The sequence below is a fragment of the Orycteropus afer genome, unplaced genomic scaffold (assembly GCF_000298275.1).
Source record: "Orycteropus afer afer isolate SDZICR_OR568_19922 unplaced genomic scaffold, OryAfe1.0 scaffold00126, whole genome shotgun sequence".
Lineage (NCBI taxonomy): Eukaryota > Metazoa > Chordata > Mammalia > Tubulidentata > Orycteropodidae > Orycteropus > Orycteropus afer.
Genome location: NW_006921713.1, coordinates 8,771,171 through 8,789,141, shown reverse-complemented (window position 1 = coordinate 8,789,141; position 17,971 = coordinate 8,771,171). Strand labels below are relative to the sequence as shown.

General features: G+C 42.1%; 2 protein-coding genes across 2 annotated transcripts in view; one reads left to right on the top strand and one right to left on the bottom strand.

The window, feature by feature from the left end:
• Positions 1–6,751, top strand: part of FAM234B (family with sequence similarity 234 member B) — a 55,405-nt gene extending 48,654 nt beyond the window's left edge. Inside the window, exons 13-14 of the mRNA XM_007944482.1 lie at positions 1,793–2,013; positions 6,683–6,751. Coding sequence (XP_007942673.1) covers positions 1,793–2,013; positions 6,683–6,751 — 290 coding nt within the window. The remainder of the gene's footprint in view (positions 1–1,792; positions 2,014–6,682) is intronic.
• Positions 6,752–7,382: 631 nt separating this feature from the next.
• On the bottom strand, positions 7,383–15,615 carry GSG1 (germ cell associated 1). Its single transcript, XM_042781478.1, has 5 exons — positions 15,297–15,615; positions 12,649–12,819; positions 11,519–11,671; positions 9,831–9,942; positions 7,383–7,725 (listed from the first exon to the last, which is right to left on the bottom strand). The coding sequence occupies exons 1-5, from the start codon at positions 15,613–15,615 to the stop codon at positions 7,383–7,385; spliced, it is 1,098 nt and encodes a 365-aa protein (XP_042637412.1).
• Positions 15,616–17,971: the final 2,356 nt, after the last annotated feature.

Genomic DNA, 17,971 nt, shown 5'->3' with positions numbered 1-17,971 from the left:
CCATGTTTTCCTTCACTGACAACGCAGTACTGTATGTGCAAAAGGGTTCATATTTGTTGCTTGTACCTCTCTCTGTCTTTCTCATCCTCGATGCTGCCATATTGGTCACTCACATTTGGTACATTGCCCTTCTCTTCACCCAAATCAATACTTATCTTTATCTATCTAACAGCCTTCCCTCCACCCCCCTCCCACCCCTGGTAACCAACAAAGAAAATTTCCTTCTATAGATAAACCTTTCTTTAACTTTTACAATAACGGACTAATACAATATTTGTCGTTTTGTGATTGACTTTTTTCACTCAGCATAATGTCCTCCAAGTTCATCCACGTTATGCAGTGTTTTGCAGATTCTACATTATTCTTTAGCATTGCATAGTATTCCATTGTGTGTATGTACCATAGTTTGGTTATCCATTCTTCAGTTGATGGACATCTAGGTTGTTTCCATCTTTTGGCTATTGTAAATAGTGCTGCGATGAACATGGGTGTGCATATATCTGTTCTTGTCATTGCCATTGCTTCTTGCTAGTCTGGAAATGTCTGAGGGTCCTCAAGACATTCCTTGTCTTGTGTAGCTTAAGGAAATCTGTTGTTCTGCTGGCAAGAAAAAAACTGGACTGGCTGCGTTTATTTACTTCTTTCCATATTTTCTTGGCACTCAAGAACTTGTTCTCCACTTAACTTAGTTTTGTGCTATGAAGTTGAAGCTAATGCTTATAGATTATTATTTAGATTCCCAACTGCTGGTTCAGTGCCTGGCATACAGTTGATGCTCTCAATTTGTTGTTGTTGTTATGTGCTGTCGAGTCTGCCCAGACTCATAGCAACCCCTCCTTGGGTTGTCAAGGCAGTATCACTATGGAAGTAGATTGCCCAGTCTTCCTTCCGAGGAGTGGCTGGTGGGTTTGAACCACCAGCCTCCTGGTTAGCAGTCAAGTGCCTTAGGCACTATGCTGTCAGAGCTCCTGCTCCCAATTTAGTGGGCTGCATTGGGAAGAACCTGGGTATGGTGGGGAGCTGAGGACATGTCAGCTTGTAAAATTCTGTTACTAGATCTAAATGAATTATTTTTCAATATTAGCATAAAATATTATCATTTGGTCAATGTTAAGTGATGCTAAGAATCTCGAGACCATTTTTATTATAATTCCTGTTTTAAAGATGAGGCACAATCAATACTAACTAGGTAAATTGCTTATGTGACCATGTACTGACAATCTAGGACTTTTCAGGCTTCCTAGTTTGCTAATTGGCTTGTTTTTTTGAAAATACTGAATTCTCACTGTAGTTGGCACATCTTCTCATTTCCTGAGTTGGCGTTTTCTTAAAATTTTTAGAGAAGTAAAGGTACAAACATGGAGGAGACAAGTATGCTGCTTTGCGAGCATCCAGTTATTCATCTCTTGGCACCCACTCTGTGCTCAGTGCCTTATGTTTATTACAAACCAGAAACAGTTGTCATCAAGTTCACTCCAGCTCATGGTGACCTCATGTATGTCAGAGTAGAACTGTGCTCCGTAGGGTTTTCAGAGGCTGATTTTTCAGAAGTCAATCACCAGGCCTTTCTTCTGAGTCACCGCTGGGTGGACTTGAACCTCCAGTCTTTCACTTATCAGCTGACATCTTTAACTGTTTGCACCACCCTGGGACCCCTTGCATTTATTAGGTACTCAATAAATTTCTTGTATGAATGAATGAATGAATGAATGAATCTGTTGACCCAAACCACTCTCCTTTTCGTGGAAAGTATCTGTCCTTGTTAACTGTTCTTGTTTTTGTTCTTTCTCAGTTGGAATTAACGACCTTTGGAAAGATGCCTTTTATGTTACCAGGACAACAGGGCAAAGCTCTGAGGGCCATTCAGCACCCCTGGTGGTCAGCAAGCTTAGTCTACGGTGGGCACTCATGGAGGGCCAAATGGTCCAGCTAAAGGAGACTACCCCCAAAATTGGCCGGGGGGAGCTGCGAAGATTCCTTTCTAGGATAAAGTTTGTTGATTCTCCTTACCAGGTGAATAGCTTCTGAAAGAATTATTTAGTTACTTGTGGAGCTTTCAGACAAGTGCCAACTCTAACATTGCTCTTTAGAAGGCAGGATAATGGAGCTTTTCTTTTCTTGAGTAGTTGGGTATTAGACCACTTGGTTTAGACCAGCACTATTTCCTGAGGGAGTCATCATCATTAAGAAGTGGTCCTCAGTTCATTGTTTCTAGCTAGAAGTGGTACTGTCTCCCTTCCAGAGCATTTGGAAATGTGAGGTCATGTTTTTTATTGTCTAATGACTGAGGAGGTAGGTGACCCTGGAAACTTTTGGGTAGGGGCCAGTGATGCTAACATTATGTAGGACCTGTGGTAGTTCCATGGGAGCTCTGATGGCTCAGTGCCTAAGGCATTTGACTGCTAACCAGAAGGCTGGTGGTTCAAACCCACCACCGCTCCTCGGAAAGAAGATGGGGCAGTCTACTTTCATAGAGATACCTCCTCGGAAACCCAAGGAGGGGTCGCTATGAGTCAGCTTCAACTTCACGGCAGTGAGTTTGTTTTTTTGTTTTTTTTTGGTGGCAGTTCCATACAACAAAGAATTATTGTGCTCAAAATGTATATACTCCTCTCTCTCTGGCCTGCTATGGTCTAGTTCAAAGTTGAGGAATTAGCATAGAAAATTATTAAGTCTCTGGAGCTTCCTGGAAGGACATTTACAAACTGTTGGGGTGAGACAAAACAGGAAAATATTTAAAGGAATATTCTGACCTTTAGCTTTCTCCCATGTCTTCTATTTTTTTGAAAATTCCTATCATGAAAATATGACTGAAAAAGTCACTGGTATTGCCTCCTTTTTTCCAGGTATAGTCTGATGGAATCTTCAGTTTCTAAGGAGATGAATAGAATGAATACCCTGTCTTTCAAGAAAAGGAAGACTTCTTCAACCTCATTTTAGCGCCTCCATGTGATTGTTACAAAGCACTTTGGAAGATGTGTTGGAATTCTTTGATAACAGCATGATCTGTGGCTGGGGTATCTCTCCTACCTTTTCAATCCCTAAGTTAACTCCCATAGGCACTCTGAGGAGCACTGGTGGCACAGTGACTTGTGTTCAGCTGCTGAGAAGTTGGCGGTTCAAACTCGCCAGCCACTGTGTGGGAGAAAGATGTGGCAGTCTGCTTCCATAAAGATTTAAAGTCTTGGAAATCCTGTGGGCAGTTCTACTCTGGCCTAGAGAGTCACTATGAGTCGGAATCGACTCGATGGCAGCAGGTTGAGTTTTTCTTTTCTTTTTTTTTTTTTAAAGGCACTCTGTATGAGTAGTTTGGAAATGTGAATTTACAAGTGTTTTATTTTTGTATGTCTAATTTATAAGCTCTTGCTGGGAAGTTCCAGTGAAGTTCTGTAATAGGAAATGTTTTTTGTTATACTGTGTGTGTATTTTTTTAATGTTGTGGTGAAGTATTTTCCAGATGTGTTCAAGCTCCAGGGATCCAGTTTCTTGCTCTTATAAAGTACATCTGGTTTGCTTGGTTATTTTGTGCTCTGGTGGCATAGTACTAAGGCATTTGACTGCTAACCAGCAGTTCAAACCCACCAGCCACTCCTCGGAAGGAAGATTGGGTAATCTACTTCCATAGTGATATCACCTTGGAAACCCAAGGGGGTGTCGCTATGAGTCAGAAACAACTCGATGGCAGTGAGTTTGATTTGGTTTGGTCTTGAGTCTTCCAGATGACCTACCTCTGATATTGAGGGTTACTTGTCATTTTTCTCCTTATTCTCTCCCCACCTGTATCTCGGCCACTTCCCAATCATAAGGCAGCAGTGAGAAAGAACTTGGTAGTGGAAGACTGAGTTAGCCATGTGAGCATTTGCATCTTTTCCTTGTCTTACGTATCCTGTTTCCTCAGGTTTTCAATCTATATATATATTTAGTGGCCATAAGAATAACTATTTTCCTATGACAAGGGGAGCAAGAGAAATAGTTTAAATGACCCATCTCTGATGAAGTCCATATATTATTTTATGTGTCATTTTGATTGTTCTGACAGTCCTGATTTTTTACCGTGGTAACTTTGGGCCTGTGTTTATGTAAGCTGTTGTTGACTTTGCTGAAAAATTGGGCACCAGGAACAATTGAGGCTGACACCTTTATCCCTGCTTCATGCCTCTTCTGCTTTCTGAGCATCTTTGCCTCCTGGGCTGCTTCTTTACCCCCTTTCTTTTGCCGTCTCTTTCATTCAGGGATATTTTGGCTTTGCTTGCATGAGAGCAGAGCTGTCTCTAGATTTTTACCCTGGCTGCATGAGTCCGGTGTGCAGCCATTCTGCTCTGTTCATCTCCTTTGTTGAGTCTTTGAATCATTGTATTTTGAGAAAATTCCTGTGTAAATACTAGAACTTGTAAATAGGTAAGTTCTTTAGAATTGTCTCCAGTGCTTACTTCCCCCTTCTTCTATATAGATATAAATTTGTTACCACTATTAAGTTCTCTTCTAAACTTCTGGGTCATTGTTCATGTAGCAGAAAATCTCATGTTAGCTGGGGGAGGGGGACTGCTTTTCTTCTAAAATAGTTTTTAGATAGATTTAGATACTTGGGCCTGTATCTTTTTAGCTTGTATTAATGAAAGGAATTCAGAGAAAAAAATCTTATTTATCTGATAGTAACAGCCAAATTTAAAGGGATAGATATTAATTGCCCATTGATAAACATTAGGACACGACAGGAGGTTGATAGTAGTAGATTCCAGCAGGCATGTTGCTTGGCCTGATGAAATTTCTGGGCACCCCTGCCTTAAGCCTCTGAGAGCAAATTTGGTTTTGACACTTTGGAAGGCTTGTGTCGGTCCAGCTTATTACAGACTTTGGAGGAATAATTAGAGGATATACTAGAGTATGGAGATGATCCCAGATTCATTTCTAGGGTTTGAATCTACTTGGGTAGAAGTTGCCTAGGATTTCATTTAGTCTTGTATAGGATTCTAAGGACTAATTATATCCAACTGAACACCTGAAACTCTGGTGGTTGTCCTGTGGCCTGGGCTGAGCCATCAAGGCCTAAACCTAGTTCTCTACCATATTGAAGCTTTCTGGAAGCAAGCCACTCTAGGCAGCAGTAAAATGCAGTTGTTTACTGAGGACTAGGTTTGGGGGTATTGTTTTACGCAAAAGACTGTGCTCATTCTGACTTAGTCCCAGAAAATACCTAAGAGGAAGCTAGAAAAACATAATATCCCCGAATTTGCCATGGTGTGTTTGCAAACTAACTTAACAGATTGTTTTGACTGTGATAAGTTTGAACCTTCTCTTGCTAAACACAATGCCAGCTCTATTGGTACTCAATACAGAAGGGTGTATGTGGTGGATGCAGATTGAGGAAGCTTCATCTGATCAGTGGACACTGGCCTCTTGTCAAATGTGTCCTTGAACTTCCTTCTCCTTGCAGACAGGCACTCAACCACTAGGAAGTGTTCCTTCCTTTGCCTTGTCTCAACATGATGTTGCCAGGAAAGCAATCAAGCCACTATTTAGAATGGTAATGACTTCTGCAAATGTAGGAGTCTTACTCTCCTCCCAGTCTCTCTTCTTGTTTTCTTTTAACAAACCCTTCCCCCAACTCCAAACAACATCCTCACCATCCCCCAAATGGTCTCTACTTACCCATCTGTTGTTTGTGGTGATACCAACACCCTTAAATGTGAATTGCTGTCCTTATTGCCCATATTAAAGAAAAGCCAGCTGGTATATTGTCAGGAACTACTATTTAAAATGTGAAATGTTACAGAATAAAAATATGTATAGGAGCATATTTGTGTGCTATTCTCATTCTTCTTAGCCATCAAGGATGGTTTGTTTTCCCTTGTGGAAAAGAGAAAGGGCAAATGAGTGGATGACATTCATTCTTTGTTGTTGTTGTTAGGTGCCGTAGAGTTGTTTCTGACTCATAGCGACCCACGCACAGCAGAACGAAACACTGCCCAATCCTGCGCCAGCTCCATGATCCCTGCTATACTTGAGCCCATCATCACAGCCACCATGTCAATCCATCTCGTTGAAGGCCTCCCCCTCTTTCGTTCTTTATAGAGAAGATAATAGAATAAGACTCTCATAAGAGAGAAGGAGAGGGTGGAGACAAAGAGAGGAGTGTAGACCCTAACCTTGTTGACTGGGGCAGTCTCCAGTATGGTTGTCCACTGGGAAACCATTATCGTATCTGGAAATGTGTTGGTGGGCCATTCTTTGAAGTGGACCTGTCCCTGCATCCTCTAGGGGCCTGCTCATGTTATACTACTCTCAGGGTGGCTTCTAGGATAATACTTATAAAGTTTTTAATTGAATGTGTACCACGTGGATACAGGACACTAATAAGGAGTGTGGGGGATGTCAGTTCTGGATGTCAAACTCACAGCAGTGCATTCCATCTTTCATATTACTTCCAGAAAATGCAAGGACACTCCTGGGAAGTTGAACCTCAATCCAACTACTGTTAAATTGTCTACCTCTACTCTTTCAAATCCCAGGCAGATGGCCATATTTATAAGCCCCTTAAGAGCAAGCCTCGGAAACCCAAGCAGGGGTCTCTATGAGTCATGTCCGACTCGATGGCACATAACAACAACAACAACAAGAGCAAGGACTATATTTTACTCCTCTTTTTAAATTTTTTTCCTTTAATCTCTATTGGTTATTCCAGGACCTGGAATATAGCCAACAATTAATAAAGGAGAGAAGAGGATTTTGGACGCTCAAGAAGGAGAAATAAGATATGAAGTATAGTGGGGTTGAATAACATCTACCCCAAAATTTGTACCTACCTGCAGTCTCAGAAAGGGAAACTTATATGGAAATAGGGTCTTTGCAGATGTCATTAAGTTAAGATGAGGTCATACTAGATTAGAGTGGGCTCTAAATCCAATGACTGATGTCATGCAGACAAAGGAGATGAGAAAGTCATGTAAAGGTGGGAGCAGAGATTTGAGTGATGCAGCTATAAGCCAAGGAACACAAGGATTGCCAGGTGCCAACAGAATCTGGGGAGAAGCAAAGAAGGATCCCCCCTTGGAGCCTTCAGAGAGAGCATGGCCCTCCCAACACCTTGATTTCATACTTCCAGCTTCCAAAACTGTGAGAAAAAAAAAACTTGTGTTGTTTTTAGACCAGTTTGTGATAATTTGTTGTGGTGGCTACGGGAAACATGGGGGATGGGTGAAACCAGACAAGCTCTGAAGCAGAAGGGAGCAGTGGCATCTGGGAGCCCCACTGGACTTGGACTTTAAGATACCCTTATTCTTAGACTCTAAAAACCATACTCAAGAAACAAACTTAGGCTTAAGCACATGTTGGTAACAAACAGGTAAGGTAGGGCTTAGCCTGTACTCTAAACCCAGTTATTCCTAACACTGCTCTTCCTCTACAGATGACCCAACCACTTCTTTCAGCTGCTGGCTGGGTGCTTGCTGAAATCCCTTGTTCTGTAATTCTGAGTAGAAGTCAACTCCTTCAGAGACAGAGCGGATGGGCTGATTTTGATACTGGTGGCAGCTGGTCAAAGGTCCCCTCGGGTGGGCTGCTAATGACAGTTGCTGAAGGAAACACTGGTGGTGATGTGGGAGGCAAGTCAGGTTTTCTTTGAAGGTCTTACTGTGCCTGCATTTGAACTCCAGCACCATCCTGGTGTACATATTAAAGGTGATGACAGCAGATGCCATGCAGCAGGTGAAGGAAACCCAGGCCGTGCTAGGGAAAAAAGTACACAAAAGGTAGACCATAAGTATCTTTCTCACAGGGGTGAAAACAAAACACAACCATTTCTTCATTTTAGTAGACTAGGCCAGTGCCTTTTAGGAATTTAGGGGCCTGAAAGTGCTGCATTCCTCCGTATTCTGCGTTCTTCCATATTCCAGGTAAAGAACTATGGACAGGCAAGAGGACTTAAATTTGGTCTGTCTTTGGCAGGTACATTATCAGTGATTTATAATAAGAGAAAATGACTCATTAAGTATGAAAATCAGACAAGGGGTTTAACAGTTGTTTTCACTCAGTTGATTAGTTGTGTGGAATGCCATGCTTTTTTATCTTACCCAGGTCTCTGTGTGTGTGTGTATGTATGTGTGTTTATAATTGTCTATGATCTTTTACCTTTTGTAATCTCCAAGATTCCAAAGGCATTTAGTTCACCTGTATATAGTGGGCATAGCCTAATGCAACAGCCTTTATCCCTTCCTTCCCCCAAGACACATAAAACAAAAAAACCAAACACACTGTGGTCAAGTCGGGCTGGACTCATAGCGGCTCCTCCTTGGGTTTCTGAGGCAGTGTCACTACAGAAGTAGATGGCCCAACCTTCCTTCCGAGGAGTGGCTGGTGGGTTTGAACCTCCAGCCTTCTGGTTAGCAGTCAAGTGCCTTAGGCACTATGCTACCAGAGCTCCCAAGACACATACACCTGTGAAAGATTTCTTTCACTGAGAGGCCAAGAGGAATCATCTCTCCTCCTCCACCCTTTGTAGCTATCTTAGAGCCTTTGAGAAGCATTTAAGAAACATTTGGTACAAATCTGGTGGCATTATAGGTTGCACTAGTGAAATTTGCTTATTATGAAAACTGTGGTTCTTGACATAAGAGAGTTTATAATGCACGGGAGAGAAGCTAGAGATGAAGAGAAACTGAATAAATTCAGGAAAGAAAAAAAACAAAAACCCAGAGAACTATAGCAAATATATTCTTAAAAACTTGGAAGGCCAAACCCCTAAACCTCCCCATAATTTTGGGAAGCTCAGGAAACAGGAAGTTTTGTGAGTTAGTGAGAGATTCTGTGAGGCCAAGTGATGGTTAGAGGCAGGCCATGTGCAGGTTCTGTATGTTCCTCTTTACTGCCTCTGATAAACTATTAAGACTGCTTAGCAGCTGGGCTGAGAGTTTTGTAGTTTGTACTCAGAATGGCTTGAAGATAGCCAAAGGTGAGAAACTCTGGGTTTGAAAAATGAGCTAAACTGATAAGGTGGCTAGTGGAGTAGACCAATACCACTGAATCAAATAGCATATATTAAACCATGAGAAGGGATATAGAATCTTATAAGACATTCAAAGAAAAAAAATCCTATATAGGTTTTTATATTGCTTTCTTAAGAAAGGAAATTCAAGTCTGAAGTGGCAGCTATGCAGTGTATAAAGAGTGTTCAATCTCCTATAGGGAAAAAATGAGAAGCTTTAGAATGATGGGAAAGTTAAGCTTGAATGTGTTTGTTACTTCTGGCTTTTTTTTTTTTTTAAAGAGAGATCTAAAATAACTGACTCTTAGTCCTTTAAAAATTAGGGAATGACTAGGGGTAGGCAAAGTTTTGTTTCTAACAGTTTTATGGAATAAAAATGGAAGTAGGAGAAAGAAATTAGAAGAGAAGAGAGAGTCATTCACAAGGAATGGAATTAAATCCAAATTTTAAGGCTAGTTCTTCAGTTCCTCTGTCCTCCAATGCCTTGAGTCCTCCAATATAACTATAAAATATAAAGAATTTCCATAAGCCATACAGAGTGTTTCATTTCCCATGGGCAACATATATGTTGGGGGAAGACGTGATTGCTACAGCTCTATCAGCAGAACAAGTGGACAAGGCAACACCCTCACAAAATGGGTTGGAAGGATCCTCTCTGTCTTCAGGAGCTGGGGAAAGAGTGGCTACGACCTGATGGTCCAGCCCTATGTTTGACTGTGACAGACTTCTGAGATAAGGAATGAAGAGAAGGTAGAAAGACACAGAGCAAGCATCTAGTTGAGGGGAGAAAATCTAATGAAGGTTGACTGGGGAAGGGACTAGGAAGATTCAGGAGATGATAAATACTTACTAAAAGGCCCAGCCATAATTCCAAGCATGTGGCCTCCAGTCCTCAGGACCCAAATCGGCAGTTGCTTGGAATACTTGTGAATACATCATGTGGCCCACCATCCCCAGAAGGCCTACAGAGCAAACAGAAAGGCAGAGCCCTTAGACAAAGGGTGTCTTCACCATCTAATGGAAGTATAATTTTGGAGCAACCTCTTCATTTTGCATCAACGTGCAGGTCTAGCTTGGGGCATTCTATTATCCATGAACCACCACATTACCAAGGAGACTAATCAGCAATGGGGACTTCTTGAGTTCACATCTTTGACCCAACTCATAGCGACCCCTCCTTGGGTTTCCGAGGCAGTAACCATAAGGAAGTAGATTGCCCCATCTTCCTTCTGAGGAGTGGCTGGTGGGTTTGACCCACTAGCCTTCTGGTTAGCAGTCAAGTGTTTAGGCACCATGCTAATGCCACACCAAGGGCATTGCACTCAGGGCCACTGCTCCCTTTTACCTATCCTGCCCATACCCCGACTATTGACTTGATTCTTTTTTTTTAAAAGCAATTGTTCAATTAGTGTATTTTTTTTTTTTTTCTTTTAAATTTTTGTGATCTGGGTGAAAGCTTACAGAGCAAATTCATTTTCCACATAGCAGTTTATACACATTTTGTTTCATGACATTGACTGCAATTCCCCACAATTTAATAGCTTTCTTCTCACTTTCTCCCTGTGCCTTTCTTTCCTATGCATTCCTACCCGCTAAACTATCTCCCTGTGCAAACACTGCCCTTTGATCACTCCAAGGAATGTATCTATCTATTACAAATGTTCAGCCTATATGTTTGTCTGTTGTTTGTCTGGAAGCCACAGGAGTGAGTTCAGTTCCAGACCTGAGGGGTAACTAAGGGGCCACAGTCTCAGGGGTCTCACTAGGTTCTATCAGAGCCGTAAACATATTTTTCTTTTTTTTAATGCTTTTGAGTTTTGTTCCACATTGTTCTCCCACTCTATCCAGGATCTCCTGCACTGATCCCTTTCCAAGTGGTTGACAGTGGTAGCCAGGCACCATATCTAGTTCTTCTAGTCTTATGGTCATATAGACTGCGGATTGCATGGTCTACTCATCCCTTGAACTAATTGTTTCTATGTGTCTTTGGTTTTCTTCATTCTTCTTTGCTCTGAATGAGAACAGACTCGTTGTTCTAGGCCACTTACAAGCTTTTAAAACCTCAGTTGCTGCTCACCAAAGTAGGATGCAGAATAATGTTTTTGTGTAGTATGTTTTGTCAATTGAACTTGATGTCCCTGTGGCTATGGTCCCAAGCCCACAAGTTCAATTACTCTCTCCTTCAGCGTAATTGGCTGTGGCCAAGAAATTATCATAACTTTACCCCTTGTTAGCTCTATGATATATTTGGACATTCTAGCAGTGCATACATTATTCTTGATTTTATATATGTATCTCTCACTTTATCCAACTAAGGTAGTCTTGAAAAGTTGTGTGTATGTCATGACTGAAAAAGAAACCAAACTATATTAAGAACGTTAATAAAATGAACTTAGAAATTAATCATTTTGTAATGTATCTCATGCTCCATTCTTCGTACTGCCTTTGGGCTCCTCCTCCTCCCCTCGGGATACTCATACTCTTTAGCTTCAAAGGTGGCTGAGGACAACCACCTCTGCCCCTTTGGGAGCCACTCACCTGACAGCACAGAGGAAATGGCAGCAAAGGCACTCAGCTTGAGTCCGCAGCCAGGGTTTCCAGTGAATAGCAAGTCCATTAGTAGCAGGAGGAAGCTGGTGAATTGTAGTCCAATGTAGGTGATTTGGGCTCCCAGTGATAACCAGAGGATCTCTGTGAGAAACCAGAGGAAGAAGGACTGCTCACCCTGACAGTTAATAACTGAACTAATGGGTGAACACATGATGCTTATTAGAAGTAAAAAGCCTAGGAGTATCAGAGATGGGGAGAATGAGACAACTGAAACCAGCTAGGAACATCACTATATTTTAGGTTCTTTGATATCAGCCCTTAGCTCCCAGTCTGTTCAGTATTCAAAATAGAATCAAGTAAACTTGATTGACTGAAAATACTGTTAGGGAGATTTGAGAAGAAATAATCCAATTTTCATAAAATCTTGCAGGGATATAACTTTTTCCTTATTTAATTTTGAGAGAATCAGTTTTTTTTCTTTCTCCTCTTCTTCCTTTCTTCTCCCCCACCTCCCCATCCTTCCTTTGTCCTTCCATTTTACAAAAAATTGTGATTCAACATTGTTACTTGGCAAAAGCTGGTAAAGGAGTAAGAGCTGTTGGTGATTTTCTATTTGTGAACTTTATCCCTGCTGTTACATTTTTGCATTCTTGATTGAAGATGAATGAAAGGGATTTCATAGAGGAGGGATTTGAGTCACCCAGTGGGGCACAGAAAGAAAAAGCAGATCAAAGTATAGGCAGTCCCTGGGTTATGGATGTCTGATTTACGTGCAACCTGTAGTTACTAAACAACCCCCGTAAAGCCCTGTAAATGGGTGCTACTTTGCAATGTGCATCAAAACGTTACTATTACTGTGTTATTATGTTGAAGATATATTAATTATCTGGAAGTATTTCTTTAATTTTTTTTTATGCATAGAAAGGTACACTATACACTCTAAAGACAAGCATTTGACTAATTGATGTTAGATACAAACCATACCTAACTGTCCTGACTTACATAAAAATCTTACTTAAAGACAGATTTAGAAATTGCACTTGTTCATAATTCAGGGACTGCCTGTGTAATTTGGATCATGTTAATAGCAACTAAATTTTATAATCAAACCTACATACTTGCCACAAGCCCAAAGGGAAGGTGGGGGAGAAAAGCCTTCTCCATCAACTGCTTCCCTCCGAATTGGACAGTGGGGTAGCATGGGCCTTGCAACATGGCAAATTCCAGCAGTCCTTTCTCACCTCTCTCGGTTGGTGGTGTGAGTTCATTGAAGCTTCGGCACCTCTCGCCTGAAACATATACAAGATACAACTTTGTGGAGATGCTTTCTGGGACAATTGAGATGAAAGCCTCCCCCAAACCCAGGTCTGGTGCTGTTCCGTTTACTCTGGCACAGTGCCTGCCTAGTATATCATAATATCAATAAATTTCTCTTGAAGGGTGGCAGAAATGCCAGGATAAATGAATAGCATGGACAAGAGTCATCCAAATTAATTTCCTTCTTCTCTATTACTGGTAATAAAGAGCAAGATGTTTCCCTGAGAGTGCCTACACAGAAAAATGTTCCCATTTCCTGTATCTAGAAGAGTTAACAATTCTAATATTAACCGCTATCTTTTTTGCTGCTGTTGTGCTAGTGGACTGAATAGCTCTAAATTGTTTCCAGCACTGGGGGTAGAGAAGTGCTAAATGGCACCGCAATCATTTACAATTATAAATACACATACATTTATATTCCCCTTTCATCTTCTTTTCAACTTAGCCCATTAGGAATATATATCTATATAAAATAACAAACTCATTGCCATCAAGTCGAATCCGACTCACAGCGACCCCTCCTTGGGCTTCCAAGGCGGTAACTCTACAGAAGTAGCTTGCCTATTCTTCCTTCCAAGGAGGGGCTGGTGGGTTTGAACTGCCAGCATTCTGATTAGCAGTCAAATGCCTTAAGCACTAAGCCATCAGAGCTCTCCATTAGGAATATAAAGACTAGAAAAAAATTCCCTACCAGGAGCTCTCTTTCCAAGCCACAAGATGACTGTTGGATGCTGTGTGGCGGGAGGAGCTGGAGTTCTCAGTCTAATTCCTTCAAACCTGAGGAACCCGTGTTGACTAATATATGTAGGCACAATGCCTGTTTGGCTGGTATGCACCAAGGTAGCAAGAGATCTAGGAGGGTCTATCTCAGCTCCTCATGGGCCTCCTTATATGATCTAGTTATCCTCTCTGGCTTCAGTTCCTTTAAAATTGCAACAATAATACTTAGAATGAGAAAACTTAGACTTTTTTTGGCGGAGGGATAGGGCAAGGTGGGGTAGAAGAGGCTTTAAAGGTGTTCTACTCTGATCTTTTAAGGAGCCCTGGTGGCGTAGTGGGTAAGGCAATTGGCTGTTAACTGGAAGGCTGGCGGTTCAAACACATCAGCTGCTCTGAATGGGGTATGTTATGAGGTAGAATTGACCTGATGGCAGTGACTTTGGTTTTGGGTCCTCTGATCGTTTAATCTCACCATGAGAAAATCAAGGCCTGTAAAGATGAAGTTATTCCCATACAGTTGACTATTGAACAACATGAGTTTGAACTGCATGGGTCCACTAATATGGGGATGTTTTCCAAGAGAGCTAACGGGCACCACACCAGAGAAATGAACAGAAGGCATTTTGATGGAGATGAGTGCTTCTGAAACAGTGCCAGATGATAAGGAAGAAGACATAGAAAAACAGTGCCAGAAAATAAATTGAGATTAGGCAATCTGGCAGAAAGGCTGTGATTATTCAAGACTGCTTTTGACTGCTTTTATGACACGGATGGGCGCTTCTGTAGCACTGAAACTAGAGCAAATGGTGGAAGAAAATACTGTATAGGAACAGTTTTAGAGAAATGAGCAAGGAAAAAAGTCAGGAAAATCACAATGGATTTTGGTAAAGTTAATACTGTGGGTGCCTGCCTCTCTTTCCTCCCCTTCCACTTCTTTTACCTCTTCTGCCTCTGCCACCCCTGAGACAGCACAACAAACCCCTCTTCCTCCTCCCCCCTCAGCCTACTCAACATGAAGATGAGGAGGATGAAGGCCTTGATGATGATCCACTTCCACTTAAAGAATAGTAAATAATCATTATGCCGTGCAGTTAATAAACTTATCTATTGTATGTGTGTGTGTGTGTCTTTGTGTGAAAATTAATAACTGTATGGTAAAAACTGTTAATCGACTGTGTATGTTATCTGGAAGGCTTTCAGTTAACAGTAGTAAGTTTTGGGGGAGTCACAAGTTACATGCAGATTTTTAACTGTGCAGAGAGGGTAGGCTTCCCAAGCATCTGTTGTTCAAGAGTCAACTGTAAGGTCATAGCTAGGTAGAGCTAGCTAGGACTTTATTTATTTATTTACAATATTCATCTCAACTTGGTTTGTTTCTAAATAGCAATTCTCACTTACTAGAATGGATATTCTCATAATCTTAAAGGTCTAAATGCCATCCTCAAGATAAATCCTACTTGATATCAGCGAGACCCTTTGTTGGCATCCACTAGTAAAGAGGCAAGAGATGAAACACCAGATGGACTTCTGACTTGGTTAAAAGGGATCCCTATGGAGAAGGGACACCTCACAGGGGTAGATGATACTGAGCCTGGAGGTGAGGCCTGGTGTGTGTGCTGGACTTCCCACTCCTACCCCAGCCCTTATCTAGCCCAGCAGGGGCTCTTTGCCTGGATAGGATCCTTTGGGGGAAACAAACAAACAAACAGGCAGATGGGGTGAGGGTTACCTGGTTCTTCCATGATTTCCTCACAGGATAGCCACATGCCACTGTGGAAGGTGCGGAAGGAGAACCGGTCATCCCCAGTCTCCCAGCTGTACTGCACCACCTCCTGGGTTGATGTGTTGGTGTTGTCCCCAGCCAAGGACACCGGCATGTCAAAGCACTTGGTTGCCAGATCTTTTCCGCACAGGGGCTTGGACACCTTCTGTGTGCCCACAAACCAGTAGTTGCTGAGCAGGGATGCTGTGGAGAGGCTGAGTGATAGCATGTTGAGGACGGCAGATAGGAAGGTCCTCTGGTTGGGGAGGACCTTCGGGAACTCCATCTATAACAGACAAACACAAATGGACAGGAAGAGAGCTTGAGAGCCTGCATATCTGGGCTGTGCTATACTTTTCCAGCCCTAGCCCTTAGCTAGTCTAGTTGGTTCTTTGCCTGGGTAAGATCCCTTGGGGAAACTAAAATACACATATACATCCTTCCCAGTGGCTCCTCAAACTCAAGCCACATTTCTTCAACACTGACTGGTAAGCTAACCTCTGGAAGTTTTCTCCATGCAGCCATATGGCCGCTGTGCTTCAGGAGTGGCCTGAAGCAAGCACCGTAGTGATAACGTCTATTTAAGTTGATCCTTGAGTGGTCCCCACAGAAGGCAAGCTGTGATTTGTGGAGATCAAATAATGAGCAGGGCTGGACTGTGGAGATGATATACAGCAATACACAGACGTAGGGATGGAAGAGAACAACCAGATAGGACAAAGTATAATGAAGGATGCAGAAGTCAGAATGAATTGGAAATTTTGGGTAGAGTTTCTGTTTGGGGTGATGAAAAAGTTTTGGAAATAGTCGTGATAGTTGTTCAACATTGTGAATGTAATTAATGCCACTGAACTGTACACTTAAAAATGGTTACAATGGCAAATTTTATGTTAATTTACCACAATAAAAAATATTATTTAAAAAACAAAAGAATAAATAAAAATAACCTTCCATTTCTACCCCAAAAGGTGAGAGTAGTCTCTGTCTGGCCTCCAGATAATAGACAGACCTTAGGAAGAATGCCTATCTTTGTGGAAGTTTCATGATAACCCCATCACATCATGTGTTCTGAGCAGTAGTAAGAAGGACAACCAATAGCTGGTACCCTTTAGTCCAGCAGGGACTGCATAAGAGAAAGACAAGGTGCATCACTACAAATATTTTATCTGGTCTCTGTCTATTGAAATCCTGCCCCTCTCAAGACTTATCCCAAGCTCCATCTCCACTACGAAGGTCCCCTAACTGGCACCTTCCATGGGAAGTGAAGCTTGGAAGGGCTTCAAAGAAACCTGGTTTTTACCTTCTCCATGATGCTCTTAGGAGCTCTGGTAGCATAGTGCCTAAGGCACTTGACTGCTAACCAGAACGCTGGCCGTTCAAACCCACCAGCCACTCCTCAGAAGGAAGGTTGGGCAATCTACTTCCGTAATGATACTGCCTCGGAAGCCCAAGGTGGGGCTGCTATGAGTCGGGTCTGACTTGATGGCACATAACAACAGCAACATGATGCTCTTACCATATTTATTTGTGGTTATGTCTTATCTCCTCGTCAAGACTTCAAACTGACTTTAGGTAGCAAACATGTCTTTTTAATTTTATCTTTTCTACAATGTCTAGCATGGTATTTTGCACATTAGACACTCAAGGAATGGCTTATTAAGGATAATTTGATTAAACATCAGATAATAACCTCAGTCGTACTGTGATTAAGCCCCTAAGGCTATCACATATAAGATTTAGAAAAAGAATTGGAAGCACTCTAAACACTTTTTGTAGTAATTATTCTCGGTTTTGTTTCCATTAAGTGTCCCAGCACTGACTTGCTGAGGTTGTTATTGTAACAAAGTGAGTCATCCGTTTCCCCTCCGCCACAGTGCAGAGTCCTCTGAAGGGAGTAAAAGGGACGTGATGTGTTCTATCAACTAATGTTAAAGGGGATCCTCTCCAGGGGCAGCAGATGGAGGTTTGGAACTTTGAAGATAAAAGAGAGCAATGCGGGGCTATTGAAACCCCTGGTCCTGGGGACCAGTGGGTTTTGAGATCTGACCCATCTTCCACCATTGTCACCGAGATGACAGAATCTTAAATGGAAGATGGCTATGTGGTGCTTGTGGAGACTAGACACTAAGTATGGGGCCACGGAGCAGTGGTTGGGTGTCCATGGCCAAGCCCTTGGTTGGGGCAGAGGAACCTTGGAAACTGGAGTTGGGTGGGGGGCGGGGTATGGGTGGGGAGGGGGGGGGGGTGGCCAGTGTTGCATCTCGGCAGCTGATGGAGCAGCAATGTGAACTGCAAAAGGTAGCCGTGATCAGTGTGACTTGGCTAGAATCTCTGCCTCCCCCTTCATTGTCCAGCACTTTGCTCAGCCTAAGAGAAAAAGGAGGTCTACTTGAAGAAGAACCATGAATTGGACGTGTCCACTTTAGCAAGGGGTGGCTTGGAGCCTGATTTAATATGACTTAGAAAAATGAAAATTTGACATGTCCTGTACTTTGTTTATGGAGATTTATAGTGTTAAATGAATACACACTGAACAGGAAAGAAGCATATCCTTAGTTGCTGACAGACACTGCTTAGAGTAAACCATCTTGAGCTTCCTAGGGGATCTCCCATATCAGAGTTAATCAGCTCTAAATCTGCTT

Bases quoted from the DNA above. Each gene is read 5' to 3' on its own strand.
- GSG1 (XM_042781478.1), bottom strand. From the start codon at position 15,615: ATGGAGTTCCCGAAGGTCCTCCCCAACCAGAGGACCTTCCTATCTGCC. The intron at 12,820-15,296 runs GTAACCCTCACC...TATATGTTTCAG, and splicing joins GGAAATCATGGAAGAACCAG to GCGAGAGGTGCCGAAGCTTC. The intron at 11,672-12,648 runs GTATGTAGGTTT...GGTTTCTCACAG, and splicing joins TCCCTTTGGGCTTGTGGCAA to AGATCCTCTGGTTATCACTG.